At 45.0% G+C, this 27789-nt stretch overlaps 2 protein-coding genes across 3 annotated transcripts; one reads left to right on the forward strand and one right to left on the reverse strand.

Annotated features, from left to right (window-relative positions):
- Positions 1–420: 420 nt before the first annotated feature.
- GSS (glutathione synthetase) lies at positions 421–7996 on the forward strand. The gene is made up of 12 exons (XM_053453221.1): positions 421–566; positions 725–870; positions 1362–1437; positions 2503–2639; positions 2845–2961; positions 3432–3512; positions 4128–4205; positions 4720–4786; positions 5386–5580; positions 6504–6585; positions 6975–7164; positions 7662–7996. The coding sequence occupies exons 1-12, from the start codon at positions 438–440 to the stop codon at positions 7783–7785; spliced, it is 1422 nt and encodes a 473-aa protein (XP_053309196.1). The 5' UTR covers positions 421–437; the 3' UTR covers positions 7786–7996.
- A 2198-nt stretch (positions 7997–10194) lies between these two features.
- Positions 10195–25902, reverse strand: ACSS2 (acyl-CoA synthetase short chain family member 2). 2 transcript variants are annotated; one of them, XM_053453219.1, is made up of 20 exons: positions 25784–25902; positions 25377–25504; positions 23476–23671; positions 19550–19641; positions 18705–18808; positions 18325–18397; positions 17752–17827; positions 17519–17633; positions 16913–16951; positions 16046–16183; positions 14848–15018; positions 14408–14541; positions 13912–14044; positions 13527–13583; positions 13089–13169; positions 12392–12500; positions 11991–12059; positions 11321–11497; positions 11152–11226; positions 10195–10885 (listed from the first exon to the last, which is right to left on the reverse strand). In XM_053453219.1, exons 2-20 carry the CDS (start codon positions 25486–25488, stop codon positions 10758–10760), a joined length of 2079 nt encoding a protein of 692 aa, XP_053309194.1. In that variant the 5' UTR covers positions 25489–25504; positions 25784–25902; the 3' UTR covers positions 10195–10757. The 2 variants fall into 2 exon arrangements, with proteins under 2 accessions (XP_053309194.1, XP_053309195.1); XM_053453220.1 differs by lacking the exon at positions 16913–16951.
- Between the last annotated feature and the right edge of the window lie 1887 nt (positions 25903–27789).

A 27789-nucleotide genomic window follows, 5' to 3' on the forward strand; every position in this document is an offset into this window, starting at 1 on the left:
TTAGACTATGGACTCTGGAGCAGGTTTTGTGCTAATGGCCTGCGATGGTCCTTACTGGAGCCTAGAACCGGCCTGCGTGAGTTTTTCTGAGCCACTGCGGGGCTCTGACATTTGGGTCGATGCTGCGCACAGCCTGCCTGGCTGATCCTTTTGTTGCTAACACCAGCTTTGTTAACCAACCTTCGGATCTTCTGCCTTTTGAATGCTTGTTTTCATCCATTGTTTGACCGCTGTTCGGATTTGTGACTCTTGGCTGGTTGCCTGAAGAAGCACATCCAGTTCATATGTTATTCTACGGCCCCTGTGCATAGAAACATAGAATAACTAGTCTGCCCATTTCTCCTGATCTAGAGACTCTTGTGAGTGTTTTTAGAGCTTTAGAAACCACCTTCAATTATGTTGCTTCTGCTTTAGGTCTCCCTGCATATTTTTGGAAAATGGCTGCTCTCTGGACTGACGTCTTCGCTGATCCACAGATCCTTGAAGAGCTGAGACCCATAGCCATCGACAAAGCTCTACTTCAGGGAGTCCTCATGAGGACGAAGGATGACCCCAATTCATCAGAAGTAAGTATGGCAAGAAGACCGTCTTTGCTGTTCTGGTTTGCAGGCATGACCTGGGATATGCTTGTTGTGCTCCTATATTTACAGCACTTTGGCCCTTTAAAGAGTTTATTTAGTATTTAATGCTGGTCTCTTGTATTTTTGTGTCCCCCCCCCACCAGGTGGTGAATTTTGCCCCATTTACACTGCTTCCCTCTCCTGTGCCCAAAGCGCTCTTTGACCAAGCCAAGTCTGTCCAAGAGGATTTCAACCTCCTGGTTGATCGCATTAGCCAGGACCCCTTATTCTTGGAACAGACTCTTTCCAGGTTTGTAGTCCAGCTACTGGTATAGTATTCTGGGTGATTGAGTACAGCTCCCTGCTTGGTCGACCAGAGGTTGGCGGAAGATGGGAGACGTCTAGTTTGGTGGAGAATGAGATGTTGTCTAGTGATTACTTTGAATGCCATGAAGGGACAGTCTAATGTCGCATTCAACTCATCCAAGTATGTGTCAGTATGTGTCAGTAAGTGAATGACGGTCGTTTCTAACTGATACTGTTTGATTCACCTGAGTTAAAGGAAATACAGGTACATTTTAATCAGAGTAGGGCATCAGATTGCGCAAAGGGGAGCGTTGACTCCAATCAATTGGCATTGTCACCATCACAAGATTTCTTATATGGAATATATTGCACAACATTGTGTTCTGGGCACATATATAAAATGTATTTTTATCAGCAACCCCTGGGTTAATACTGGGTTCGTAAATATTGGAGTCAGGTTTGTACTAAATTATGTCTGTCTGGTTTTTATTGCAGCACCATGAAGGTCGATGACTTCATAAAACGACTTTTTGAGATCTACAGGCATGTTCAGGATGAAGGGTTGGTTCAGGTACAGTGATATTTAATTTTAAATTTTAATTTAGAACGCTCCAGTATTCGCAGTGCTCTGCCGCGAAATGAATATATTCCAGATATATCGATGCCGGCGGTTACAGAAACGACCGGGGGTCTGGTGTAGAGGTTGTAAAACAGTTCCCAGAACGGTGGCTCTCGGCGTAAAACAAAAATGGGAAATTCAAAAAGGACCCATTCTACTAAATATATGATTTCCTTTGTCTGTTTTTTCCCATTTTGGCTCGTATTACATGTAGAAAGGAAGATTGTTCTGTATTTGTAAGAGGCGGTACCTTGATTTTATATTATATTTCAGTGCCCCCAGCATACCGATAGCAACAGTATAGATCAAAATGTATTTTGATTATAAAATTGATCTGTAACAAAGATTTTATATCTTTTTAAAACCAGCGCTGCAAATGTCTTGCATAGAGTTTCTTAGTTGTGTTAAGAGAGATTTTGCGTTAAAAAGTTAGTTACGAAGTTCAAAGTCATCCTGGTTAAAAGCTTCACAATTAACTCAACACCAGAATGCGGATAAATAACGTAACAGGTTTAACTATTCATACAGGAGTAGGGACACTCCAGCCGTATGTTTAATGCGTGGTCCCTTTAACGTTTCTTGTGGTCTGTTTTGCAAATGCACGGGGGGGATTCTGCAGAATCGTCCAAATGCAATTGCCCCTTTCCCCAGTTAAATGCCCTGCAGGGGGTGCGCTCGGCCGAATGCATCTCTCTCCTGTCAGATTGAGCGCTAGCTCTGTTGAACACTGAGTGCAGAGTGTTTAGACCCCACTGCCCATGTGTAAAGTCTTCCCATTAATTTCAATGGAAGCCCTTTCTTCACACTGATTGGCTGCCTTAGCTGTCAGTCAGTGAACATACGCCCATTGATTTCAGGTTTAGGGTACTTTAATATGCATTCCTTTATAGTGGGGGTGTCGGGAACATTAGATCATCACACGCTTTTTTCGAAAAGGCTACTTATTGAAACATGAAAGCTCTGGTGTTGTCCTGCTTGCTCTGAAGGCATGATTTAATTTTTTTTTCCTTTTTCCAGTCTGTGTTTTTAGGCATTAATCGCTCCGATTACATGTTTGACTGCCGAGAAAATGGGACATCATTGAAGCAAATAGAGATTAACACCATCGCGGCCAGCTTTGGGGGTCTGACCTCGAGGACCCCTGCTGTGCATCAGTAAGAAACGCAGTTTAGAGAATCCAGCTGCCCCCCGGATGTATTATGAAAACTTGTGTACACGTGTCACACGTAGCATCTCTTTCAAAGGCTGTGTGTCCAGAGCACCTTTATATACAAAGGGTTATGATTCATATTTGATCTCAATTATGGTCATCAACTGCGTCTACACGTTCCCATTAATCCCCGTGTCTCTTTTGTTCAGACATGTATTGAATACCTTGGGTAAGACGGAAGAGGCGTCTAAAATACTTCCGAACAATCCGTCGTTTGGGATCACCAACGGTATTGCAAAAGCCTGGGAACTCTATGGCTCTGAAAAGTAGGTGGAATCAAAAGTCCTAAGGGAACTTTGCAGGTTTGCCCCCCTGATGCTCAGGGGTTGATGGGCCTATGATACATTACTCTGTTCGTGCTATAGAAAGGTGTGGCACAAGGTATATCTGCCCTCTTGTCACCCGCTTCTCTTTTAATTCCTGCTTTTAATGGCCATCTTGCCTCCATACAATGATGTCATCATCTGGGATAATACAATGGAGAGGAGTAGATCTTATTGGTACATCTATGAACTTTGACATACCAGTCTGTCATCCATATTATGCAGTCCTTAATGTATATGTGTATATTTTTTATTGTTCTCTTGGCATCTCCTATTAATACTGCAAAAATTACTAAAAAGGTAATCAACGTTTTCAACACTTCTCTGCAAAGCCATTTGTTGTGGTCGTCTAATAAGAAAAGTCTAATTAGGTCTTTAGTCTAATTGGCGTAACGTTATTTTCCTTCACGCAGGGCTGTTGTCATGTTTTTGGTTGAAACCACGCAGAGAAACATATTTGATCACCGATATATTGAAAATGAGCTTTGGAACAGGTACGTTTATCGTGTTAGAATTAAGGGTTTTATGAGAGGTCTCTGTTGTAATTTTGCAAATGTATCTTTGATCTGATTGGAAAATATATTTAGAATGATGAAGTGATCATACAAAAGAGGCGTCATTGGTTATGATTATTCTTTCAGTCTCCTATGGACATTTTTGTACGTCCTAAAAAAGCATTCAACAAAGGCCTTTTGGACGTACATATACGTCCTGACTTTTCCGCAGATGCAGGGACCTATCCCTGCCGCTACACAATTTTAGTAGCGCTCCTCTGAACTCTCTCCAAAATATCTTTATCCTTCTCCACAACTTTACATAATACGCTAGAAGTGTCCTCAAAGTGGATCTGTCTCTTCTCACATTCCACAATTTACAGTTCTATACACTAAATAATGTGATTACGTGTTAAGATTTAGGATTGGAAGTTAATTCTTAGATACCTGGTTCCCTTCAGTAAATTTTAATTGAATCTCTCTAAAACATTTGAAGTGGTTTTAGTAAATAACCAGAGTAAAACAGTGATGCCCCCCCTTTGGCGTCTGAATAGGTTATTGGAATTGCCTAATAATCCCCAGCAGGGAGTTATTTCACCCATTAATATTTTACAGGAATATCCGGGTCATCAGGAGGCGTCTAAGAGATGTGTTTGAGAGAGGATCTTTAAATGCAGAGAGGTGCCTCTTGGTGTAAGTATACCCGCTCGTCTCAGGGGGCTTCCCATGGATTATTTAGTTGATTAAGCTGAACAACTCAAAGCTCTATTTAATATGTCTAGAAGGTAGACGCTTTCCTGGGGTACCATTTTCTTGCATTCACAACCTGCGTTATTTGTTAGCTTGTTTCTGTAAGTTGAATTGTTATGTTATATACTACTAATGTCCTGTTCACAGCGCTGCAGAATATGATGGCGCTATATAAAACAATACATAATGTGAACACAGAGTATGCTAGTGTTTTATACATCTCAAGATTGTAAGCTTGTGAGCCGGGCTCTCTCCACGTAATATATCAGTTTGCCTTAGTCTGTCAATTCTCATCTCGTCAGACCCCTTGAATATATGGATATATTGTATTAAGCGCTGCGTAAATTGTTGGCGCTAAATAAATAAAAGATAAGATATTATATATGTAATAATATCCCCTGAAGCCCGAGTTTGCAGGAGAAGGCTGGGTTGGCATTGACTTTTGTTTCTCTTGTAGAGATGGATACGAGGTTGCAGTGGCTTATTTCAGAACTGGTTACATGCCCCAAGACTACAATGAGCAGGTCTGTGTTGGCATCACTTATTAAATAGGCCCTGTAGCTTGAAATAACGTAGCATGCATGATGGCAATTCGTTGTTACCCCTGTGCAGGTATTACGTACCCGACGCGTTTTAGATGGAAACGGTATTTTCCTTCAATCGCTGGAAAGGGATACCTGGCAGTTGTAACACGAGATGCCTCTTGTACTGAAACCCATATAATAATAATAATAATAATAATAATAACAATAATAAGCAACAGACGTGTATCCATTTTGTATTCGCAGTGGATCCAAATGTTCTGTTCCTCGGATTTCAGAATGGTGATAAACGCACAATTATTTTAAAATTAAAAACGCAGGAACACCTTTCGTATTAGTTTGTACCTTGCGTCTTTGCAGCCACTCTCTCTCATTGCCATTAAATATGGAGAAATATCTTTTTGGGGTTTCGCAGTATGTGCTCATTTGTATCGGAGTATCCTTGGCAAATATATTTAGTGTCTTTTTTCAAACAGTATTGTGGCCAAGAGTCTATCGGACTGGACCTGCTTAGTATTTTATTTGCCGATAATGCTAACGGAACGCTTCATGCCGTAATCAGACTTGTGTACGCCTTGTAGGATTGGGAAGCCCGCCTCCTGATGGAGAGATCCAAAGCTGTGAAGTGCCCGGATATTGCCACTCAGCTGGTTGGCACAAAAAAGGTCCAGCAGGAACTCAGCCGCCCGCTTACTCTGGAGAAATTCCTACCGGATCAACCGGAAGCAGTTGCCCGGATAAGAGAGACCTTCGCGGGGTTGTACACGTTGGATATTGTACGTATATAATGATTTAGGCCGTCGTTTGCTCCTAACTTTGGGTTGTATATTACGCCCTAAAATAATGTGTCTCAGGTGCAGCCCTCAGGTAGATATAGATGCGTCCATCTGCTATCGAGATATAACTATATTACAGTAATAATTGCCTTCGGGTAAGAATCATGTATGGGCCATCTACCTGTTGGCTGCCCCTCGTTACTGTATAGCCCCCGTTACTAGCCTTGGGTAACGCAGAAGATCGAGTGTGAGCTGCACTGAAGGACTTTGCCCAAAGTAAGAGAAGGGGAGGGAGAGGAGACAAGTGTGTCAGTGAGTGAGAGTATGCATGTTTGAATGGTGATTGAGTGTGTGTGAATGTGTTATTGCGTAATGCGGTGTGTGCATTGTTATCTGACGTTGTTGTGTTTGTGTTACTGTATGGTGTTGGCATGTGTGTGTATTGGCACAGTGTTTATGGTGTTAGGATGAGTGTGTGAGTATATTCGATGGTGGCGTGTGAGGCTGGAGGTAAAATATTTGGCTCGCTGCACAAAGCACAGCACGTCACAGCTCCTATTGGGCTTTAGCTTCAGATATTTCTATATAATATCTATATAAATGTAGATTGTAATTTTTTTTTAAAGTAAGTCATTGTGAATATGTATGATTTGTGTTGGTGTGATGATAAACTGGTAGATGAATGATCTAAAAGAAGAAATACATATTAAGTGTGGGGGGGGTTGTAATTGATTGTAATCAGATAATTAAGGTAAATGTTGCTTATGGTTTTGTGACGCTGCGGTTTTAATCTTTATACACTTCTAGGTTAATATTGTGCAGTTTGTGTGAAGTCTGTTTTTAACATTGTGAAATCCAACTTGTTTTTTCCTGTTGCATTTTGTCGTGTAAAATTTGTTGTCTTTTATATAATAATATTGTAGGGTGAAGAAGGAGATAAAACGGTGAAAATCGCTCTTTCGGACCCGGAACAGTTTGTGCTGAAGCCGCAGAGAGAAGGTGGAGGTGAGTGCGGGGTATCTAACGAATATTAAATACCATGATGGATTTATCAAGACAAACAAGGGTAGCTTCGTATACAGACGCGATATTAGAGGCTTATTAATGTCAGCGTAGGTAATATTAGCTCGTCCCTAAGTGTTTGAACTTTAATGTTATTTGGCACGCAGATAAGTAAAAAAAACCTAAACTTTGGTGAATCGTTGGTAGGACTTTCTTTTGCTAGACAGTCGGTTAATTCTTCTGTGTTTCTCGGTGTCATTACCTGCTTTTACACAATATCATTTTATTAGGGGATTATCAACCCCTTAAGACCCGGTAAAAAAACAAAAGCACAGATGCCAACCATCAAACTATTGTGTAAAATGTTTTTTTTGGCTTCTTCTCCTCCTAAGGGAACAATATCTACGGTGAGGAGATAAGAGAAGTGCTGGAAAAGGTTAAAGACAGCGTTGAGCGGACCTCCTATATTCTGATGGATAAAATCAAACCGCAGCCTGTAAAGAATTGCCTCCTGAAGGCCAACGGCCGGTTGCAGGTTTCCGAGTGCATCAGCGAGCTGGGCATGTTTGGCGTCTACGTGAGGTGAGTGTACCGGCGAGTGTGTGAATGAGACAAAGTTATCGTTCTTTTCGGTGGGGTTCCCTTCTATGCAGCGCCGTAACGCTGCACCAGCCTTCCCACCGCGTTCCGATAAAGGTGTTTCCCAGGTAGGATCCGGTTCCTATTAAGTATCCCGGGTGCATTCACACCACTTGCTGAAACCTGCTGCTGTAAAGGCTTCTCCTGCTTTGTGTTCGAATCCTATTATTATGTCGATTATTGGCATCTATGAAAGGGAGTCTTGCCATCCATTATGATCGCTCTTCTGGTTCAGGGTCATGTGACCTCGCCTTGCTCGGGTACTCATTTTGCCCCCTAGCTTGTCATTAGCTGTGTTAATTTAGCAGATGTGATTACATCAAATAACCTGTAAGAATGATAAATCTGTTTAGATGTGGAGCATCTGCGTGTTGCTGTTAACCTCGTGTAGGACTTTGACCGCGTTTTGTGTAACGCGGCTGAATCTGCTTTCCCTTTAGGCACGGCAAAGAAACGGTCCTTAACGAAGGAGTCGGGCATCTTCTTCGGACCAAGGCTACGGAGCATGCGGACGGCGGCGTGGCAGCAGGGGTGGCCGTTCTGGACAACCCTTACCTCGTGTAACATTGGACTGGCTCGTGAGCTTGCAAACGCTCGATGTGCCTATAATCCCCACGCTGGACCTTAAACAAAGTGAGAAGGGAGGCTCTGAACGTTATATGAAACCATTGATTAGAGTCGTTTAGCTTCAGAGCTTGGAGTGCAGGATCGGTGGCCAGAGCCCCTGTGTAAGTAATACTTTCCCTGTGCGGGGTCGCTATCATTTCCCAACCGTATCTGGAGAATTTAGCCCATGTAGTAATTCCATAACTATGTGATCCATAATCCTCTTTTCCATAGCATTATTTTAGATAAATCTAAACACTTCTAGGCTTGATGGAGAATGAGTTTGACCGATCAGTCATTTATTTTATGGATAACCAAAAGATGGAATAAGATTTTTAATCTTCTGTAAAAATAATTTGGATCTACTAATCTTATGTACTAGCATCAACGCTTAATGGACAATCCTTCATTAATAAGTGAATTTAAGGTGAATTCAATCTGCCCCTGTGCTTTTAATACCCCCTTTAGGATATATATATAATATATAATATTATATAATATGGGTAAGCATGGGTTTGGCAATGACGATGATAAATATCTTTTGTTTCTTATGATTGGGTAGCTGTTTAGGAACTGAATTTAAAGTAATTAATCCTGTTAAACTTGAAACATAGCCTTAAAGTTCTGCATCTCGTTTTGGTGCCATTCTGAAAACATTCCCAGTATTTAAGTTTTACGATATTAGCCGAAAACCGTAACTGGTAGCCGAGAGCAACTGGGAAGATCTACCTTAGGACTGAACCGATATTACGTCTTTACGATATGTTTAATATTTTCAAGGGCTGGAAATCTAACCTTCTTTCTCCAAATGCACAATGATTTTATGTATGTTTTAAATTTATTGTTCTGATGTATAGAAAATGAGATCTTTAAATATATTTTAAAATGCGTGTATTTTAATGAGTTTATCCTTTAATCTATAAGCACTACATGAAATGCGGGACAATTTGTAGAAAAGGTGCCCCCCCTTAATTTCTGGCATCATGTGGCACACTATACCATTGCATCATTCTGCATGGCCTCGTGGTGATGTCATAAACAGAGGACGGCCCACATTTCTCTACGATTTGGCTTGGAATTGTGTAAGCAAACCTTGCTTTAATGTAGAACGTAAGAAATAATACACGGGTTAAACAACAGCGTCCCTTTAATCCATCACTAGAAATCTCTAAGCAATCCATGTAACAGCCAAGCCGAAATTACAGATTAAAAAGCAGACAAAAATAATCAGATTCTTCCGTAGGCATCATTCAAAGTACATGAACGAAAACGATTTACTACATATGACTAACAAAGACATACGTGTGAAACCAGGTGCGTTTGATATTTTAGGAAACCAGAACAAGAATTATTTATCTGAAGCCACAACAGGCCCCAATTTGTTTATCCCACACGAAGCACAGGTAGATTAAAACATGGTGACGGCAGCCCGTACTCAAGGACAAATGTTAATCATCTACTCCCTAAGGCAGGAACGTTCTGGCAGCTCTTGAGCCTTGGTATGAGAGTACCTAGAACGCTATTAATAGAGACATATCCGCTGACATGTTCAGTTTTAACAACGTACAATTACAGAGTGTTTTACATAGAACTGTTGTAAAAAGGGGGAAAAAATTGTTACCTATTTTTAGGGCAGTTGGTAATTTAGGTTGGAAAAATACCCATCAAGTTCAACCCTTCTACCTCTATCCAAAATGGCCGTACCAATAGTCCCTGAATGATGGTTGTCTTATTAAGAGGGGCTTTGTCATTAAGGGGTTAAATATTAAGGCCAGCTTGCAAGAGGCTACAGGAAACCTCTTGATGCCCTCGTTTCATCGGGAGGTCTCTAGTGTTGCATATAGAATACAGGGCCTTTTGTATTATACTTCTATACAGTTTACAGGTCATAATTTAAGCGCTGCTGGTCTTGTCGTATTTAAAAGATATCTTATGATCCTCGGACTCGTATATACACGCTCTCACTACTGTTTAAAAGTTTGGGGTCACTTAACCGTTTCTGTAACATAATTGCGATGAATTAACCTTTTGAGCTGAAACTTGGATCGGCGGACACAACGTGCCATTGGAACACAAAGTAACCACAAACTCTGCAGCGCTACTCTCTGTGTATTTTCTGCCGACTGTTTTATAGGAATAATGCCCTTAAGTCGTACAGCTTCGTTTATCTTTATAGCTTCTGGATAGGTTTTTTTTTTGTCCTGGTTCTATTAAAAAAACAAGACAATCTGAACAGTTCAGTAGTATGCAGTCCTCCGGGGGCCCGGCCAGATAAATAAAACCGAGGAGCTGGAGGTAGATGCCATTGTTTAGCGTAAAAGACTGAGATAAAACACCAGATTCAAATATCCAATCCGTTTGCCTATATATTTTTCATTTTGAAAAGTTTGGAGTGTTTTTTTTTTGTTTTTTTACACAAAATACAGTAAATTAACCTCCTCCTGGCAACATATTTGTTACAGTTACAATGCTACTAGAAACATTAAAATAAGTTTATCTACTAAGATATACTTCCAGTTACATCGAGGGCATTTGCTAGAGAAAGGATAGACGGAAGGCTCTGCTTAACATGGGCTAAAGGTAGGGTTTTGTTAATAAATTTAGATCTAATCTCCAACTCGCTCGTGTAAACTTCAGCAAGTCTCCATGGCCAAGTTGTCCTTTAGAAGCATTAATGAATACCCCAATATTAGCATCATCATCTTTTATATACCCGATTTATACCGGTGTCGCTTTTCCAGACAGCAAATTCATAACTTGATGAGACAACAGAGCAGTTCCCGGACACCATAGCAGTCACAAGACACGACAGACATAATCGGAACAAATAACACACAATATCCCTTATAACGAAGTATATGGCTTAATGTTTCCGCGGTTGGGTTTACTCGTTAACGCGGCGTTCTGTTTACCGTTGGCTGCGTTGGGCTCTAGTCCACGATCTGGCATCTGTTCTCAAATAGTTGATGAATGACCGATGTATCTGCAAGGGTAGAAATATCACCCAAGTCGTGGTCGTTCTTGGCGATTTTTCTTAATACCCGTCTCATGATTTTACCTGCAACGACAAGAAAAAAAAAAACACACAGGGTGAAGAACTCTGCCTTATGTACCCCGCTGATGTGATATAAATGATGAATGTCGCTGTGCAAACACGGAGAACGTATGGGGTTTTATTGACTAAACTGTGGGTTCTTGATGTGCTGAAAGATTTAGGCCACGGATATTATTGATGCATCACATAAGTGCCTGCGCGGCAGAGGTCCTCGTCGCTGCTATTCCAGTAAATTGCCAAAAAGAAGAGAATAAAACCTTAGATCTTACCTGATCGTGTTTTTGGAAGACCAGGAGCGTTTTGGATATAATCTGGAGTGGCAATCGGTCCAATCTTCTCCCTTACTGGAGAATAAAACACAACGAGTAATGTAACACGGTCCGCACCGTGGGGTTCGGGGTTTTATTTCAGACGGGCACCGGATGGTGAAATAATTACCTAGTATCTTGAGTTGGTCAGTCAGCTTCTTTGTGAACTCGTGTCCGTCCCGTAACGTCACGAAACAATACAGACATTCCCCTTTGACGGGATGAGGATGGCTTACTACTGCCGCCTCTGCCACCGAGGAGTGCTCAACGAGCGCCGACTCCACTTCAGCCGTGCTCAACAAATGGCCTGCGATCGGGGAGAAATCAGAAACTGAAGACACCGTACTAGACAGAGATAAGGGTAATGTTATGTCTCACGCCGAACTACTTTGTGAGACAGAGATGGGTGTCCACAAGGGGGGGGCACTTTCCACTACACAGCCCCCCCCCCATTAGGGGCTCTTGCTGCCTCGTGCTTGCTGGCATATCATGGGGCACAGTGGCATATAGGGGGGTATAAGGCACTTCTGGGGCACAGTGGTATATAGGGGGTATAAGGCACTTCTGGGGCACAGTGGCAAGCCTGTGGGCAGATGTGCATAACTGGGGGGGCAGGTTGGAAAATAAAAGGAAACAAAAAAAAATAGTTTACATGAATTAACATTTACTGGTAAAACTTTTTTCCTATAGGGTCGTCTTATATTCAGGCTTTTTTCCTAAATTAATATTCAGATTTGGGGGGGGTCGTCTTATAATCAAGCAAATACGGTAATAACAACATTACCCGGCAGGGGACTTACCGGAAACATTCAGCATGTCATCGATGCGGCCGGTGATCCAGTAGTATCCATCTTTGTCCCTCCTACAACCTGAAGAGAAGTCATCTTAGCTGGCTTTGTGAAGACTTTCGTCTGCCTCGTCGGGGGATACTTAAGTACACGCCGTCAATCGACTGGTATTCCGTTTGCTTACGTGTCGGGCAAGTAAACATTTTAATTGAACTGCGTATGAAAATGTCGTTCTATGTTCCAGTGGAGAAGGGAAGGGCTTCGAGAAGGGACTGGATTTAATTAGCTACCTGTTTAAGCAAGGCTCAAGGAAATAATGTTCACAAAACATACTTAATAAACGTGTTAACAAGTTAAAATGCTCATAACTATTTATTTTATGTCCCTTTAGCGCTGGAAAGTAATGAGTTTACCGTCTCCTGTTACATAATATCCAGGGAACTTCTTGAAGTAGGTGGTTTCAAACCGCTGGCGATTCCCATACACCGTGCGCATGATTGCTGGCCAGGGCTGTTTGAAAACCTGCAAGATAAGGGGTATATGTGTTATATGGCACATATAGATCTATACATACGCTATATGACCGGACGTATGCGGCCGTGTGGGTGTTTCAGCCTCATCCATTCCTAGCAGGTGCATAAAACCAAGCACATAGGCGCGATGGTCAGATGGCCGCGTAGTTTTGGTCATATGGTGTATATTAAACATTGCATGCAGCAGGAATTATAACGTGATATTGAGACACAAGGCAGAGGCAGGGGGAAATGTGGAACAGAGGAAAGAAACGGGCACAAAAATAACTGTAATATGGGTGTATCAGCAAGGCACGTTCCTTTGATACTGAGGTTTACGATGAACACCCAACATGCATCTCATTATCTGATTAATTACGCAAAAACAGCATAGATCTCCTAGTCAGTCGGACCTCGTAGGTTTTGCTGTTTAATCATCGTTCCTCATGGACGCGCACCGGGCATCCTGGAAGACTGCTAATAAGCTGTAAGAAGCTTTATGTACCACTATGAACACATCGGAACACATATTGCATATATATCGCGATGCCCCCATCGTTAGCAAGACCATAATAATTAATTGGTTTCCCATCCTTACCAAATATCCTTCTGCTTCTCCCTCCAGCTCTTCACCGGACTCGTTGAGAATAGCAGGCACAACACCGAAAAACGGGAACGTCTGATAAGATAAAAGGAGACATAAAGATGGGTTAGGTTATAAAACATTTAAAACATTAAACGAGCAGCCAGTGTGGAAGTTGGATGTACGCTGGGATATATATTCAGCTGCAGATAAAGTGGAAATCTTCAGTTACGTTTATCATAAAACGGCCATGATAACGTGCGCACATTTAATGCAATATTTTTAACATTTATAAGTGAAATATACAAACTAAGGGCACGGCTGGCATGGATCTTACATGGCACAGACACTGCCAGTCTGAATGCCGATGCACATGCGGCGGGTAAGAGGGGGTAAAGCCTTCTGTATGATGCGATATGTGAGTTTAGTAAAATGTAGTATATTAGAGCTTACAGCTGACCCCGGCTTGGTGACCGTGGCTCCTGGGAGAGGAGTCAAGACGTGACCTCCCTGCACATAAAAACAGAGAAAAACATGTTTGCAGAAATTACAATTTTCTATAATAAAAAAAAAAAAGGGCTCCCTCTAATTCTCTTTTTCATAGGATGTCCCCCGGCCCTCTCCTGCCCCCTCGACTTTCAGCTCACGGCGCATCCCTATGGCCTCTCTGTCTGCTGCACTGTAGACCGTGGTCGAGTTCTCCTGCCTATACCGTCACATTGTCCATTTGACACCCTGTCTTACCGTTTCCTACAACACTTAATAGTACCTAATATAATATAATGACTGCTGCTTACAGCTTTCCCCTCTCGCCTGCCCACTACAAGCTGCTACTTACCGTCTCCGTTTGCCAAAACGTATCCACAATCGGACATCTCTTCTCTCCCACGACGTTGTGATACCAGAGCCAGGCTTCAGGATTAATCGGCTCGCCGACCGTTCCTAATATCTTCAGGGACTTTCTGCTATGCCTGCCAAAGAGATTTCATCTGTCGTACCATTCTATGTCTATACATCACAAGCATCTCCACGTTTACATTTGCAGCTCCAGTCTTTCCAATACGCAACATCGTATCTCCACTTTCAAATAAATATAGAACATAAGGATGTGTTTATTAAAACAATTCTATGAAATATTTTGATTACATTCATTGATTTAATAAAACTGCATTACTTAAGAGTATTCTGGAATTTTTACAATCCTTCGCTCCGTACATAGCTTTAAGTAATAGGGAAAGTTCTAGAACAGAGTGGAAAATGTAAAAGATTCTCTTTTGTGTTAAAATATTTTTATCAGTTATTGACAGTACGATGTGGCGCCGTCCACCAAGTACCTTTTGACCGGTTCCTCCCCGTATTTCATCAGCAGGCGGATGGCGGTGGGGGCCGTGTAGAATTTGCTCACGTTATACTTATCGATGATCTGCCACATCCTGGAAATGTCTGGGTAGATGGGAAGACCTTCAAACTGGAACAATAAGAGGGGCCGGGTCATCAAAGTCCTTACTCCGAGAGCTTCGTCTCCTGGATCTCTCAAAAGAGCAGTCGTCTTTCCCTCAACCAATAAAATGAATCTTTCCCTTAAATCTTTCTTTTTACAGCATTGGGATTGGGTCTGGCCGGTGGCTATGATGTCAGCGTTTGCCATTCTCTTATTTTGTAAGACCCGACGGACAACATGTTTGTTCGAATCTTTGGTTCACATTTGCCGAAGGGAAGCGATAAACGAACACCAAGCCCAACGTGGGCCTAATGTGGAGTCCGTAAAACTTACTAAAACACTGGTTGCTCCATTGGCCAGTGGTCCATAGGTGAGGTACGAGTGTCCCGTGATCCAGCCGATGTCAGCCGTGCACCAGTACACGTCATCCCCATGATAATCAAACACATACTTAAAAGTGGTGGCTGTGAATATCATGTACCCTCCTACCGTGTGAACGACTCCCTGTAAAAAAAAAAAAGCAAATAGGGGTTAATGAGAACGACCCGCGCAGGGACACCTCAACGAGCAGAAACTCATACTCAACTCATATATGCAAATCGAGCTATCATGAGTTACTGAGCATACTTAAGTATGCTGCCTCTACAGAAGGGGCAGGCGGAAAATGACATGAATTTACTTTTCTAACGCCCATACAAACACACGCTGGTTTCCGGTTGTAAAATCCACTGGATCTGATGTACGATTCACTCCGAAGTGAATTAAAAAAAGTATATAACGCATTTCTGAGACTGGACTGTCCTCCTGTGACCATTTAGTACAGGGGTTCTCAAACTGTGGCCCTCCAGCTGCTGCAGGACTACATCTCCCATACTCCTCAGCCAGCCCCTTAGCTGAAGGAGCATTATGGGAGATGTAGTCCTGCAGCAGCTGGAGGGCCGCAGTTTGAGAACCCCTGATTTAGTACATCGTCCACTAAAGGCAATGCTGGCAAGCACGACGACAACACAATCCTGGACAACTCCCGGAGGATAAATAAAACTCGGCAGGGAGTGAATTCAACGGGCATCTCCATCAATGACTTCCCACGAGGCAGATGCTAAACCCCAACAAGCTGCATCGGGACTTTATTCTGAGCTCAAACTACTGAAAATCAATAATACCCCAGACCTCCGCCATTAATATATAATATATAATATGTATTAATAAAAGCCGCTGACCTTACACACAGCTTTGTTTCATTCATAAAAGCACAAAATATCATTACTATTAATTATTTATAACAATATCGGACCGTTCAAGACGTTTTCTCATGGTACCTACACCATGAAAATCACTAATCCGGGGTAGGCAGCTCGCACGCAACAAAACATTCGTGTAAAACATGACATTTAAACGGATTTCTCTTTATGACAGATATTTTTACAATGCTGTTTGAAAAAGAAAACAAACAGATGACATCATCAAGCTCTGAAGTCATTAAAGTAATTATTGACGGAATGGCAGATCGTTTCCGGTGAGTTTCGATTACCTTGGGCTTCCCAGTAGAACCGCTGGTATAAAGAATGAAAAGTTCATCCTCGGCGTCGCACCACTCCGGCTCGCACTCCGCGCTGGCATCCTTCACCAGGTCGTGCCACCAAAGGTCTCTGGATGGGTTCCATGACGTCTGCAGAAAGAGAAGACACTTTGATTGCTTTTAATGGCTTAGCCAGCCCATAGAATAACACAGAATAACACAGAATAACAATTACACCATGGCTTTGTCTGCCTTCAGACATTTTTGAGCGTTATTTACTGGGTTTCGACCTAATCTTAGGGCTCAGCCCCCCCCCCGCCCCACAGATGCCTCATCAACAGTGTTCAGAGAAGACTTTTAGGTCTTCAGAAAATTAGAGAGGTATTAACTTCTTAATGTCCTAAATGCTTACAAGTAACGAAGTCACTCACTGTAACAATTTACAAATAATTTAAATCCGGACTGCTGCTGGAAATATTCCAGTTTGGTGATAAACCCAAACCACCACCAGACAGGACTACATCGACCGGCCAAGGTGAACCCAAACAGCTCTACATTCCCAAAATCATCCTTTCAATACTCAATTCAAATTCAGACAATAAATAATAACGACGGTATGAGAGGAAATGAAAACGGGGTGTGTGACATCACACAAAAAACGTACTGACGGAAGAATTTGTGTCGCGCTGCGATCCGGTAAGTGTAGAATAATAACGAATAATATTTAAAGAAAACAGCGCCGACATCCCCCCGTTATGACGTAGTCCACACGTATCCACACGTCTGACGTAGACAGACAGACAGTCACTGTGCAGTTAGTTAGACACACCACAGATTATTAGGACACGGAAGTGACTCCGGACAGCGGGGAGGTAATACCTGCGTGTGATTTCTCTTTGCTTTTTCTTGCTTTTTTCCCTGTTAAAAACCCAGACACACAGATGCGTTCAGACCAAAAAGTGGAAAAAAAACCCTCATTTTACATGCCTACCCCCAAAATCAGCTTCCTGGCGTGAAACGATCCATTTTATTAGGACCGAGAAACGGGATTCAAATGAATTATTACACAATTTTCGAAGGACTATCGAGCGCTTGTACCGAGGTCGCATCCCATGTGCCGTGACGGAGGTAAATGCGGAATCGTGACGTCAGGCACCCTATGGATTATGAATTCACTGAATATACGGGTATATACGGGAAACTTCCATTTAATCCAATAATTAACACTAAACCGATGTGTTTTTAATGGGAAATAGCATACATTGGATCAGGAGACAGACCCTGGGGGGTCTTGGTCAATGAAATGCTTCTTGTGCTAAGTCACCCATGGCTTGCGGATGATAAGGAGAACCCTGTTTTGGCATAAAGGGTTAATCCGGTACGAGAGGCTAAGCCGCTGACTTTAGTTATACCGTTAGGAATGCAAAAGGAAAATGTGAATTTGATGACATCATTGAGGTAGAGGATTCACCCCCCCCTTTTTACCTGCCCATCCGCACAGAGCCTCTTGCAGGGGGGCGACGTTTTATTCATTCCGTCGCACGTTACTTCGTCTCTTCCCAAGTGCTTCAGCACAATGCATCTCTCCACGTGATAATTCCTACAAGGGTAACAGGACGGGCGGATTAACGCCGGAGGCCAGCAGCGCAGCGAGAGTACAAGAGTCCCCTTAATCTTCAGCTCCGTTATGTCTGCACTTTACATTTTTGTCCACTTACTTCTCATCGCATTTCTTGAGAGCTTCGTCGGCTATCTGCTTCAAGTTAATCAGCTTGTCTCCACGGAAGAAGCCATCTAAGAAAAGGAAGGCAGAGAATTATCCGCTGCTTGCGTGGGGAGCACAGGTCAGAGGTCACCGGCTTCCCAGGACAAAAAAGGGCAACAGAACCCAAAACCAAACAAACTGCCGCGTTAGAAAACGTTAAAGAAATACTAAAACCTCCTCAGGAATAATAGTTTAATTAGGTAAACGTTTGTTTCATTCATATTTTTGTAGGGAATGCTCAATCGTCACGTGACTCACAAGCAGATGGTGATTGGCTGTTGCCATAAGTTGAAAAGACTTTGTCTTGCTGTTTGACAGGGGCGTCCAACCTGCGGTCCTCCAGCTGCTGCAGGACTACATCTCCCATGCTCCTCAGCCAGCTCCTTAGCTGAGCATAAGTGCATTATGGGAGATGTAGTCCTGCAGCAGCTGGAGGGCCGCAGGTTGGACGCCCCTGATCGATGATCAGAGAAACCCATTAAATTAGCAAAAAGCTTGGTGTCTGAAGGAGACGAGCGATCGTTACCTGCCGTGATGAGGAGCGAGCAGTTGGAGTCCAGGATCCGTTCACACAGAGACTCGGCAGAGAAGCCTGCAAACTGACAGCAGAAGACACAACGTCAGACGACAGCGAGCGGCAACTCAAACTCAAAAGGCAGATCTAGGAAGACGTTATTACTGGCTGAGGGATATTCCTCGGCATCCCAACTCAAAGGCTCACCACTGTGAGACCTGCCAGAAGAAATGTATAGCGAGGGCCAAGTATTGCTTTTATTTCCATGCGATAATCACCCCACAGTCCTCCAGCTACATTATGCACATTTTGGTCCAAGGAAGAACATTAAAACATCCGATGACATCATTAGCTGCGCTTCGTATACAGTTAGTTGAAGAACGACGTCTTACCACTATGGAATGGATAGCTCCGATCCTGGCGCAAGCCAGCATAGCCACTACCAGCTCGATCACCATGGGCATATAGATGGACACGCGGTCGCCCTTCGTGACTCCTGGAACACAACGGGGCAAGTCAGTAACCAGAGCCGGAGGAACCTGACCACGTGATACGCACCGGCGACTGGGAATGAGGACCCCACCGTTTAATTGCTGAACCCGCTTTTCAAGCATCAAATGATCCATCTTTACCCCTCCTCCATCAGACCCGTCATTCTCACCAACGCATCACCCCGCAGACCCCCTGACATCACGTATTTATCAAACTTCTCCCCAGATCTATTAGAAAGAACTGCTACAGAGGGCTGGGGAGATGAGATTTCCAAGGCCAGTGCACACAGAAGCTAAACGCACACACATTATATATATTATATTATATTATACCGGCAAATATATGAAAACTAAACTAAAAAGAAGGGTTAACTTAACAACTTAATAGATCGTAAGCTCACGGGAGCGGGGTCTCTTCTCCTTCTTGTGCGTTAATACCGATGTTAACGTTCTATAAACTCTCCTCGGTACCATCAATAAAATTACGAATACAGTGGAGTTTGGTAAATTTCATTTTATGTGGATATCCCCAGGGGAAAAATCTTTATAAATATAAATATAAATACAGTCAACTTTTCCTGAAGACCTCATGACAAATCCCTGACCTGGGCTTCTAGCCAAGAGCATTGAGCTGGAATATCGGTGGATCTATTAATACGGTGATAGTAGATCACACGATCAGATCACACGATCAGGTTTGTTTAGGTTAAAATGTCCATCGAGTCGAGCGAGGTTCTGTCCTTTACCTTGGCTTCGCAGGACATTCGCAAACCGGCAGACCTTCTTCAGGAGTTCGGCGTAGGTGACGGATGTGGATTCTGCAGGTTCATTGCCCTCCCTACAATAAAAAGAAAAGCTCTGTCTGTTTTCATTCAAAGCACGCGAGGTTCCTTTAGATGAAAAATCCACGTTTTCTTTGTGTTTATTCTTTTTTTCTTGCTGCTGGGTCTTTTCATGCGATGGCGTCGGTCACGGAAGCGCTGGGGTACAATGTAACGGCAGCGAATTAACCCATTCATTACGCTATATGACGAGATTCCATCCCCCCAAACGATCCAATAAATGAAGGAGGAACGACATTACGTTAAAGGGGCCGTTTAATGCCCCCCGACAGCCCCACTGAAGAAGAACGTACTCTGTTAGTAATTTAATATGCAGTCTTCAAAATGGAGCTCCCCTTCTCCTCTGTGGTCCAACAATCCTTGCCGCTGATTGGCTGCTTGAAGCAGCCAATGAGGCAGGAAAGAATTGCCACTGAAATCAATGGCAGGGCTTTCCGCGCATGCGCACAGCGGTCTGAACAGATCCGGAACCCTGGAGTCCGTATATAACGCCAGTATATAACCCACAGGGAGATGCGTTTGCGTGAAAAATAGCTGGGGGAGGAGAAGGGGTAATTCCGTATGCAGAACCCCCCCCCCGTGCATTTAAAAAAAAAAAAGGCACAAGGGCAATTAAAAGGACTTCCCAGCTATGCATTAAGAGACACACGATGAGACTATGCATTAAGAGACACACGACGGCTGGAAGTATTTTTGTGAAAACATTATTAGCCGAGATGTCTAAATCCTTCTGTTTGCCGTAAACACAAAGTTACTTTTATCCAGATGTTTACATTACAGAACGTTATATGTTTTTAGACATAAAAAGGGCCAGAATAAACTTAAAAAGGGAAGATGTGATGTAAACAGCTTTATTCCGCTGCCAGAGACGGCAAAACCATACAAAGTGTTCACACGATATGTTTTTGGGTCCTCCAGGATATTTTGTTATTCTAGGAGTTGATGATCCGATGGAGTCCAGACCAGTAATTATAGAAATATATATATAGATAGATAGATATATATTTGCCCCATATTAATTTGTATAAATACCAGGGTGGTGGAGAAGGACACGGAAAGGGCGAGGAAATCGAGCGCATCGAGTAACAAAATAACCAAGTAAACTTCTTATTTCCCCAAAAGAAACAAGAATAGAAAATAAAAAAACCATGAAGCTGACTTGGCCGGTTTGGTAAATGAATGAATCCGGTCTACAACGCAGAAGAGAGTTTGAGGAAGTCGGACGCGCGTTCCGCCGTTACACAAAACCTAAAGACAGACAGAGAGCCAAACCACCTGCACATGCGCGCCCCAATGTAAAGAGAGAAGACAAACCACGGCAAAACCAGTACGGGCAGCAAAGGCTACGAGTCCACATCTATTACAACATCTATCCGGGATGCACACATTGACAAACCCTGTAAGACCGGTCTTCTAGGACAATAAGACCCAGGAACACCAATTTGAAGCAAACTTGCAGGAGTATCTATCGGGTGCTGGTGGAAGAGAAATTTGGGTACTCGATTCCAGAAGAACGATTTTAAGAAATGCGCATAAGCAGGGGGTCGATAAATTTGCATCTAGGAGCCAGTTAAACGTTTTGGAGACTTTCCCCAGTATTTAAAGTTTCAATGTTTTCAATGGAGCCGTTTCCCGCTAATCAGAGGCATGAATGCTCCGACAGGGAGAAAGCTGGGAGCTGCAGCTTCTCCCAAAAGGTAAGTACTTTTTTTTTTTTTTTTATCAGGTTTAAAGAAAGCACCGCATACTTTGCTGCGCGGGATACTATAATTTTACATAAAATCATTAAAAACAAGACTTTGGTGGTCTCCTACCATTAAGCATTTTGCACATTATCAGCAGGACAAACGTACAGAATTACCGGACATTCGGGGGCTCTTAACGACCTTCGTTTTCTTTACAAACACAAAAAACGATTCTTTAGGTCGCATGAACACCGACAGGTATTCCTGAGAACGCCGACACCTGACTGCCCTCCAAACCAAGGTCGCTCCGGATTCTTCTGCACTTTATGTTTTGGGACAACAACAAAAAATAGCAAAAAAACAGAACGAGGGCGCGAGCCGCTGACAGAATATCCGTCGCCGGGACGTTCCATACTGTCCATGCGGCCCTCGGATCCGACAGATTATATTTGGGGCGCGCACCGGACCGGTGTATCTAGGATATGATGTATAGCGCTCTCCAGCACCACACCGTATTATTTAATATTTCAGGTGCCGCCGTCCCTTTAAGGCAGGAGGATTGTAAAACCGATTCGGAAACCTGCACCCATCTCAGTGGCATCTTATTAATCAGTGACTTGGTCAGAGGGCCGACTGTACTATCCCTTTAAGAAACAAAGAATATGACGGCAGATCGGCCCCCATTCGGCCCCTGTCTAGTCTGCCCATTGTTCCTGACTCAGACCTTAATCAGTCCTTGGTCTGCTCTTTCATTCTACCCCATGCATGTTTAAATTCTGTTTTACCCTCTGCCACTTCCGCTGGGAGGACATTCCTTTTATCTACCGCCTTCTCAGTAAGTAAAACGTTCTTCCATCACATCTATGACCCTCTATTTTTGGATTATGACCCCCTGTTCTAATAAGAAGGCAATTAGCGTTTGGACCACGTCAAGATCTTCTTTTTGTTGGCTGCTGCAGTCTGAAATCTCCGAGCCGGCACCACAACCGGCATTAAACGCGTTACCAGCGACGATATTTCCCCTCAAATTAAATTAACCTCTTCACTAACGAAGTCCCCCTTTTAAAGCCCATTGGCCTCCGTCTGCGTAACGGGCGGCCGTGCTGGAACGCCACCAGAAACCCAATGCGATTACATACTAGCAGACCGAGGTAATCAAATCAGAGGCCTCCATCAAGGCCTGAGGGAGCGATAGCTGATTGAATATGACGGATGTATGATGTCACGCCGATGACACACAGTCGTTCCCATTAGGATGATTAATAGAATGTTTGGGAACGGAGAGGCAATGCAAGCGCGGTCAAGGACGACGACGCTCGGTGAGTGAGCGCTGCTCACGGGCAACACTCAACTAAAATAAGGAATGACAAAAATGGCCACAAAATATTTTACCACAATACCTAAAATACAACGTTCCAAACGCGGCAACTTATATGTAAAATAGGCAACCGCGACAATAACGAGAAAGGCTTTGAAGCAGGAGGTCTGACAAGGTCCCATCAGATCACAAGCAATTTTTGGAAAGGAATTATTATTTTTTCAATCTACACTTCTCCCAATTCTCATGGGACAGTCCTGGTGCCCCCACCATCAAAAGGAGACTCAACGCAGGGAGAACGTCTGCAAAAAGTCTTGTTGTGGAGCGTCTACCACTTTCCGCAAAATGTCTAGAGCTGAACGACCGACTTCAAAGGAGAATCAACCAAAAAAAGGACAGCTTGGGCACCTGAGCTACTGCAAGTTTTGAGGGGCATCATTGGTGTCTGATAGAGACAGCTGAAATACCCCAGAAAAATGACCATTTCTGGGTTATTCCTCAACCCTACAGGTTCTACAGTCATTCCAGGCTTCTGGAACCCACCGGAACTTACAACACCTAGAACCACAGGAACGACTTCATTTCATAGAACCCAAGGGTGACAAATGTTTGTTGAACCTGCACGAGAAGTTATCACCTACAACCGAGTTCCTACAAACACCGGCAGGGGTTCATCCGTACAAAATCCATCATCAGTAAAGACGCACGGAAGATCTTCCAAGAACGGAACTTCAGAGGTCCAGCAAACCAGAACAATCTCTCCAAACCAAGCAAGTAAAAGCTATCGGTTACAATGTAACCCGGCAGAGGAAGAAAGCGATGCTCACCAGTAGAAGGCCACCTTGTCCCCCAGCTTCTTCTCATGGATGTTTCTGTCCAGGACGTTGTAGCAGATATTGGTGACGCCGCCTTTCATCCACTCGATGAAAATCTTCCCCTTAGTGACGTCAAAGTTGTATCTCAGAAGCGGCTGCGGGGGAGGGACTCTCCAGTAGAAGTCATTCGCGATTTCACCCCAAAACGCTGCATAAGAAACAGGAAAGAAAACGATGATCAGCGATCAGCTCTGCCGGGAGCGAAGACTTCACCCCGCTGCCTCGGAGCCGAGAAAACCGTCTGCATTTAATCCCGAGTCCGAGCACAAACTCCCAGCGTCGGCCGTAGGAGATGTCTGCAGATCCATCGTTTACAGGAGCAGCAATGAAGCTCGGTACTGAAGCTGGCGCTGTGAGGTTCAAGGCGCCCCCCTTTCTGCCTGCGCAGGACCAACCCGAAGCAGAACTACCCCAATCTCTATGCTAGCGGAATACCGAGATACACAGAACGCGTTACTACAGTGTCCGATCCATACGTCTGCTCGCGCGCTGGCTTACAGATGAAGTTGTGGCCCCCACATGCGGTGCCGCCATGTCACTGTGTGCCGGCAGCTGTTTGTGACAAAATCTGCCTGCCCAGAGAACCCGGAGCCCCCGCCCAGAGAACCCGCAGCCCCACCCAGAGAACCCACAGCTCCCACCCAGAGACCCCGCAGCCCCCACCCAGAGAACCCGCAGCTCCCACCCAGAGAACTCGCAGCCCCCACCCAGAGAACCCGCAGCTCCCACCCAGAGAACCCGCAGCTCCCACCCAGAGAACCCGCAGCCCCCACCCAGAGAACCCACAGCCCCCACCCAGAGAACCCACAGCCCCCACCCAGAGAACCCGCAGCCCCCACCCAGAGAACCCGCAGCCCCCACCCAGAGAACCCGCAGCCCCCACCCAGAGAACCCACAGTCCTCACCCAGAGACCCCACAGTCCTCACCCAGAGACCCCGCAGCTCCCACCCAGAGACCCCGCAGTCCCCACCCAGAGACCCCGCAGCCCCCACCCAGAGACCCCGCAGCCCCCACCCAGAGAACCCGCAGCCCCCACCCAGAGAACCCGCAGTCCCCACCCAGAGAACTTGCAGCCCCCACCCAGAGACCCCGCAGCCCCCACCCAGAGAACCCGCAGCCCCCACCCAGAGAACCCGCAGTCCCCACCCAGAGACCCCGCAGCCCCCACCCAGAGAACCCGCAGCCCCCACCCAGAGAACCCGCAGCCCCCACCCAGAGAACCCGCAGCCCCACCCAGAGAACCCGCAGCTCCCACCCAGAGAACCCGCAGCCCCCACCCATAGACCCCGCAGCCCACCCAGAGAACCCGCAGCCCCCACCCAGAGAACCCGCAGCCCCCACCCAGAGACCCCGCAGCCCACCCAGAGAACCCACAGCCCCCACCCAGAGACCCCGCAGCCGCGCTACTAAGTTCTATTAGGAGATAAAAACCATCCGGTTCTTCCTGATATTAAAGGTCAGACGTTAATCGGTCCGCGGTCTCCGGTTAGACCGAGCAGCCAGATTCCTTTATTGTATGAACCTCTACCGCTTCTGCTAGGAGACCGTTCCACTTATCTACCGCGCTCTCAGTAAAGTAAAGCGCCCCTACATTACATGAAAGCCTTCGACCCTCTAATTTTAGATTCTAACCTCTTGTCCTAACTTTATTCACTAAAGCGCAGCGGTGGGGTGAATTTGATGGGTAGAAGACCGTTAAGCGAGTAAACGCCAGGCTCTCCCGTTATGTCACCGCTCATCTTCGCGGTCCGCCTGTCAGGAGAGGTGGTTGTGACGCCTTCTAGATAAAACCCAAGCGGCTCAATGAAACGGCGGCACCGGCCGTTAGACGAGACGCCCCGCAGCCGCTCACCGTTGGGTTCCTGCACCGACCGCTCGTACAGCTCTTTGTACTTCTCGTAAGAATCGATGTGAGCGCCGGCCGAGACCTCGGGGGGAGGAGGACAAACATCTGGAGAGGACATCGCAGCCGCGCGACAGCTGGAAGAGTCAGAAAAAAAGGGAGAACAACTGATACAGAGCCGGCGTCAGCACCTCGGACGACATCACAACGCTCTGACATCATCACACAACTGGACACAAAATGTCACACACAGAACGAGACGGGGAGAGACATGCAAGGGGTTAACAATAACACAGAGGGTTAACAATAACACAAAGGGTTAACAATAACACAAAGGGTTAACAATAACACAAAATGTTATGAACACAGAACGCGTCGGCGCAATAAACAGAGATACGGAAAGATCCAGAACTCACATATCCAGAAATCGGGGGGGGGGTGATTTATTCCAATATAACGCGGAAAAATCCCATTCAAAGGCAGAGGGGAGGAAAAAAAAAAAGATTTCCTGCTTCAGGAGCCAAAAGTGGATGGAAGTCACTGCATTAATCACAGCCACTGCGAGTCACTCTGAGGCGTTACAGGTACAGCACCGTACAGCACCGTACACACCGGCATCAAACGGCAGACCCGGGGCTCGGAGTCAACCAATCCAAAGAGTCCAAACTCCAGCCTGGTCGGTGCTTAAACCGGGGCTAAAAGAGACAAAAAAAGAGTAAAAGGCGCCGGAGGAGCGCCGGAGGAGAGCCGCGGGATGCCAGGTCACGGAGTGTCCTCTGGGAGAGACTGCTGCGACCTGCTGCGCACAGGAGCTGCCCCTCCCCCCGCACGGTGTGACCCGAGGCAGGAGGGACCTTGCGCTGGGCGGAAGGCACAGGAAGGACTACGGCTGCCGCCGACACCCGCCCCAAGACGGCCCCGAGACTGCTCCCAGCTGCCCTCTGCCGGCCGGAGGGCGAACTGCACCGCATCGGTACGGAGCGGAACTCACACTAAGTGCAGCGCGTTATGGGTTGGGTGCTGTTCCAAGGAGCTAACACTCTATTAGTAAGCAGGCCTGGACTGAGACCTTGCACTAAATACCCCATAGTGACATATTCCACGGATTCCACGTGTGATTGTCACTTGAAGGGTTAAATGCCCCATCTTTCAGGTGGCCGAGCTTTCTGGGGCAAATAGCGGCCGTCTGGACTCTTCTTTGGGGTAAATGTTTGGTAAAAGCTTACAGTCTGAGCCCCGGGGCGGCAATCACCGGATTCTCCAGGCGCCGTCCGCTCCGGGTTTATTTTTTTGTAAACAGAGTGTGGGAGATTTGTGTTTTTTTATTTGTTTTGTTTGTAACATTTTATTTTTTATTTATTATTTATTATTTTTCATGGATGTTGCGGAAAGAAACGCATTCGCTGGCGCGCTCGTTATTTTAACGGGCAGCCCCGTGCGCTGTATACAGTAATGGATGCCGGCGTTGGGATCGTGTCATGCACCCGGCCGCCTCGCCGAAGAAGAATATATATTCATTTTGCTGGTATTTAAGCTAATGTTGGTTTTTGGCAGCGTTCCAGCGCCGTTTCATTAATTATCTCTCTCTGCATTAAAAGCCGGCCCTCGGGGGCCGCTCAAAAATTTATGGCTGAAAACCATTAAGAAAATGAAATCTGTCCTCGTAAAAGAAACGCGCATCGATTTTACTGGAACCGGCGCCGCGTCCTGAATTAAATGAGACCATTAACGTGATCGAGAACCTCGGGTATTTAAACCGCTCGTCCGAGAGGGCATTTGAAGGGCGTTGGGTTTGAGGACGCTGATTACATCTTCTCTCTATTACAGGTTTAACCCCTTAGTGACAAAGGCCGTACATGTACGGGCTGAAAATGCATTGTTTTCAATGGGTTTAGGGACCGCCCATTGTCCTTAAGGGGTTAATAGAACTGCATCTTTACAAATATGTGCTAAGTTATTGTAAAACCTTAGGGCAAGTTCTCTCCCCCCCCCCCCGAAGCTCAGCCACCATGCCTGGATCCACCTGCCCCATCGTTCTCTGGTTGTTTATTATTTTATCTCCTTCTTTAGGGAATTATATTTACAAACGTTTTAGATTCAGTTTTTGTCCATAGAAGTTTGGGAGCCAGATGTGGCTTGGCGTGACCTGAACCCGTGGCCAAGCGTGGCCAAGCGCGGCCAAGGGACACTCCGGCTCACACTCCTCCTCTTGAGCCAAGGCGAGCCCAAACCAGTTTGCCCGGTTCATCGTCTACTCGGGTTTTCAGTTCCCAGATTATTTCTGTCTCACTGGTGGGCCACGGACCTGATTATTGGCCACCAACGGCCTTTGTATCATAAATTTGATTGCCTATGGCCCCCCACCCATAGGCAATAGCGATGAAGAAGCTCGGTTTTGTTATTTCTGCAGTTATTCCATCTG

Source organism: Spea bombifrons, chromosome 13 (genome assembly GCF_027358695.1).
Source record: "Spea bombifrons isolate aSpeBom1 chromosome 13, aSpeBom1.2.pri, whole genome shotgun sequence".
NCBI classification, from domain to species: domain Eukaryota; kingdom Metazoa; phylum Chordata; class Amphibia; order Anura; family Pelobatidae; genus Spea; species Spea bombifrons.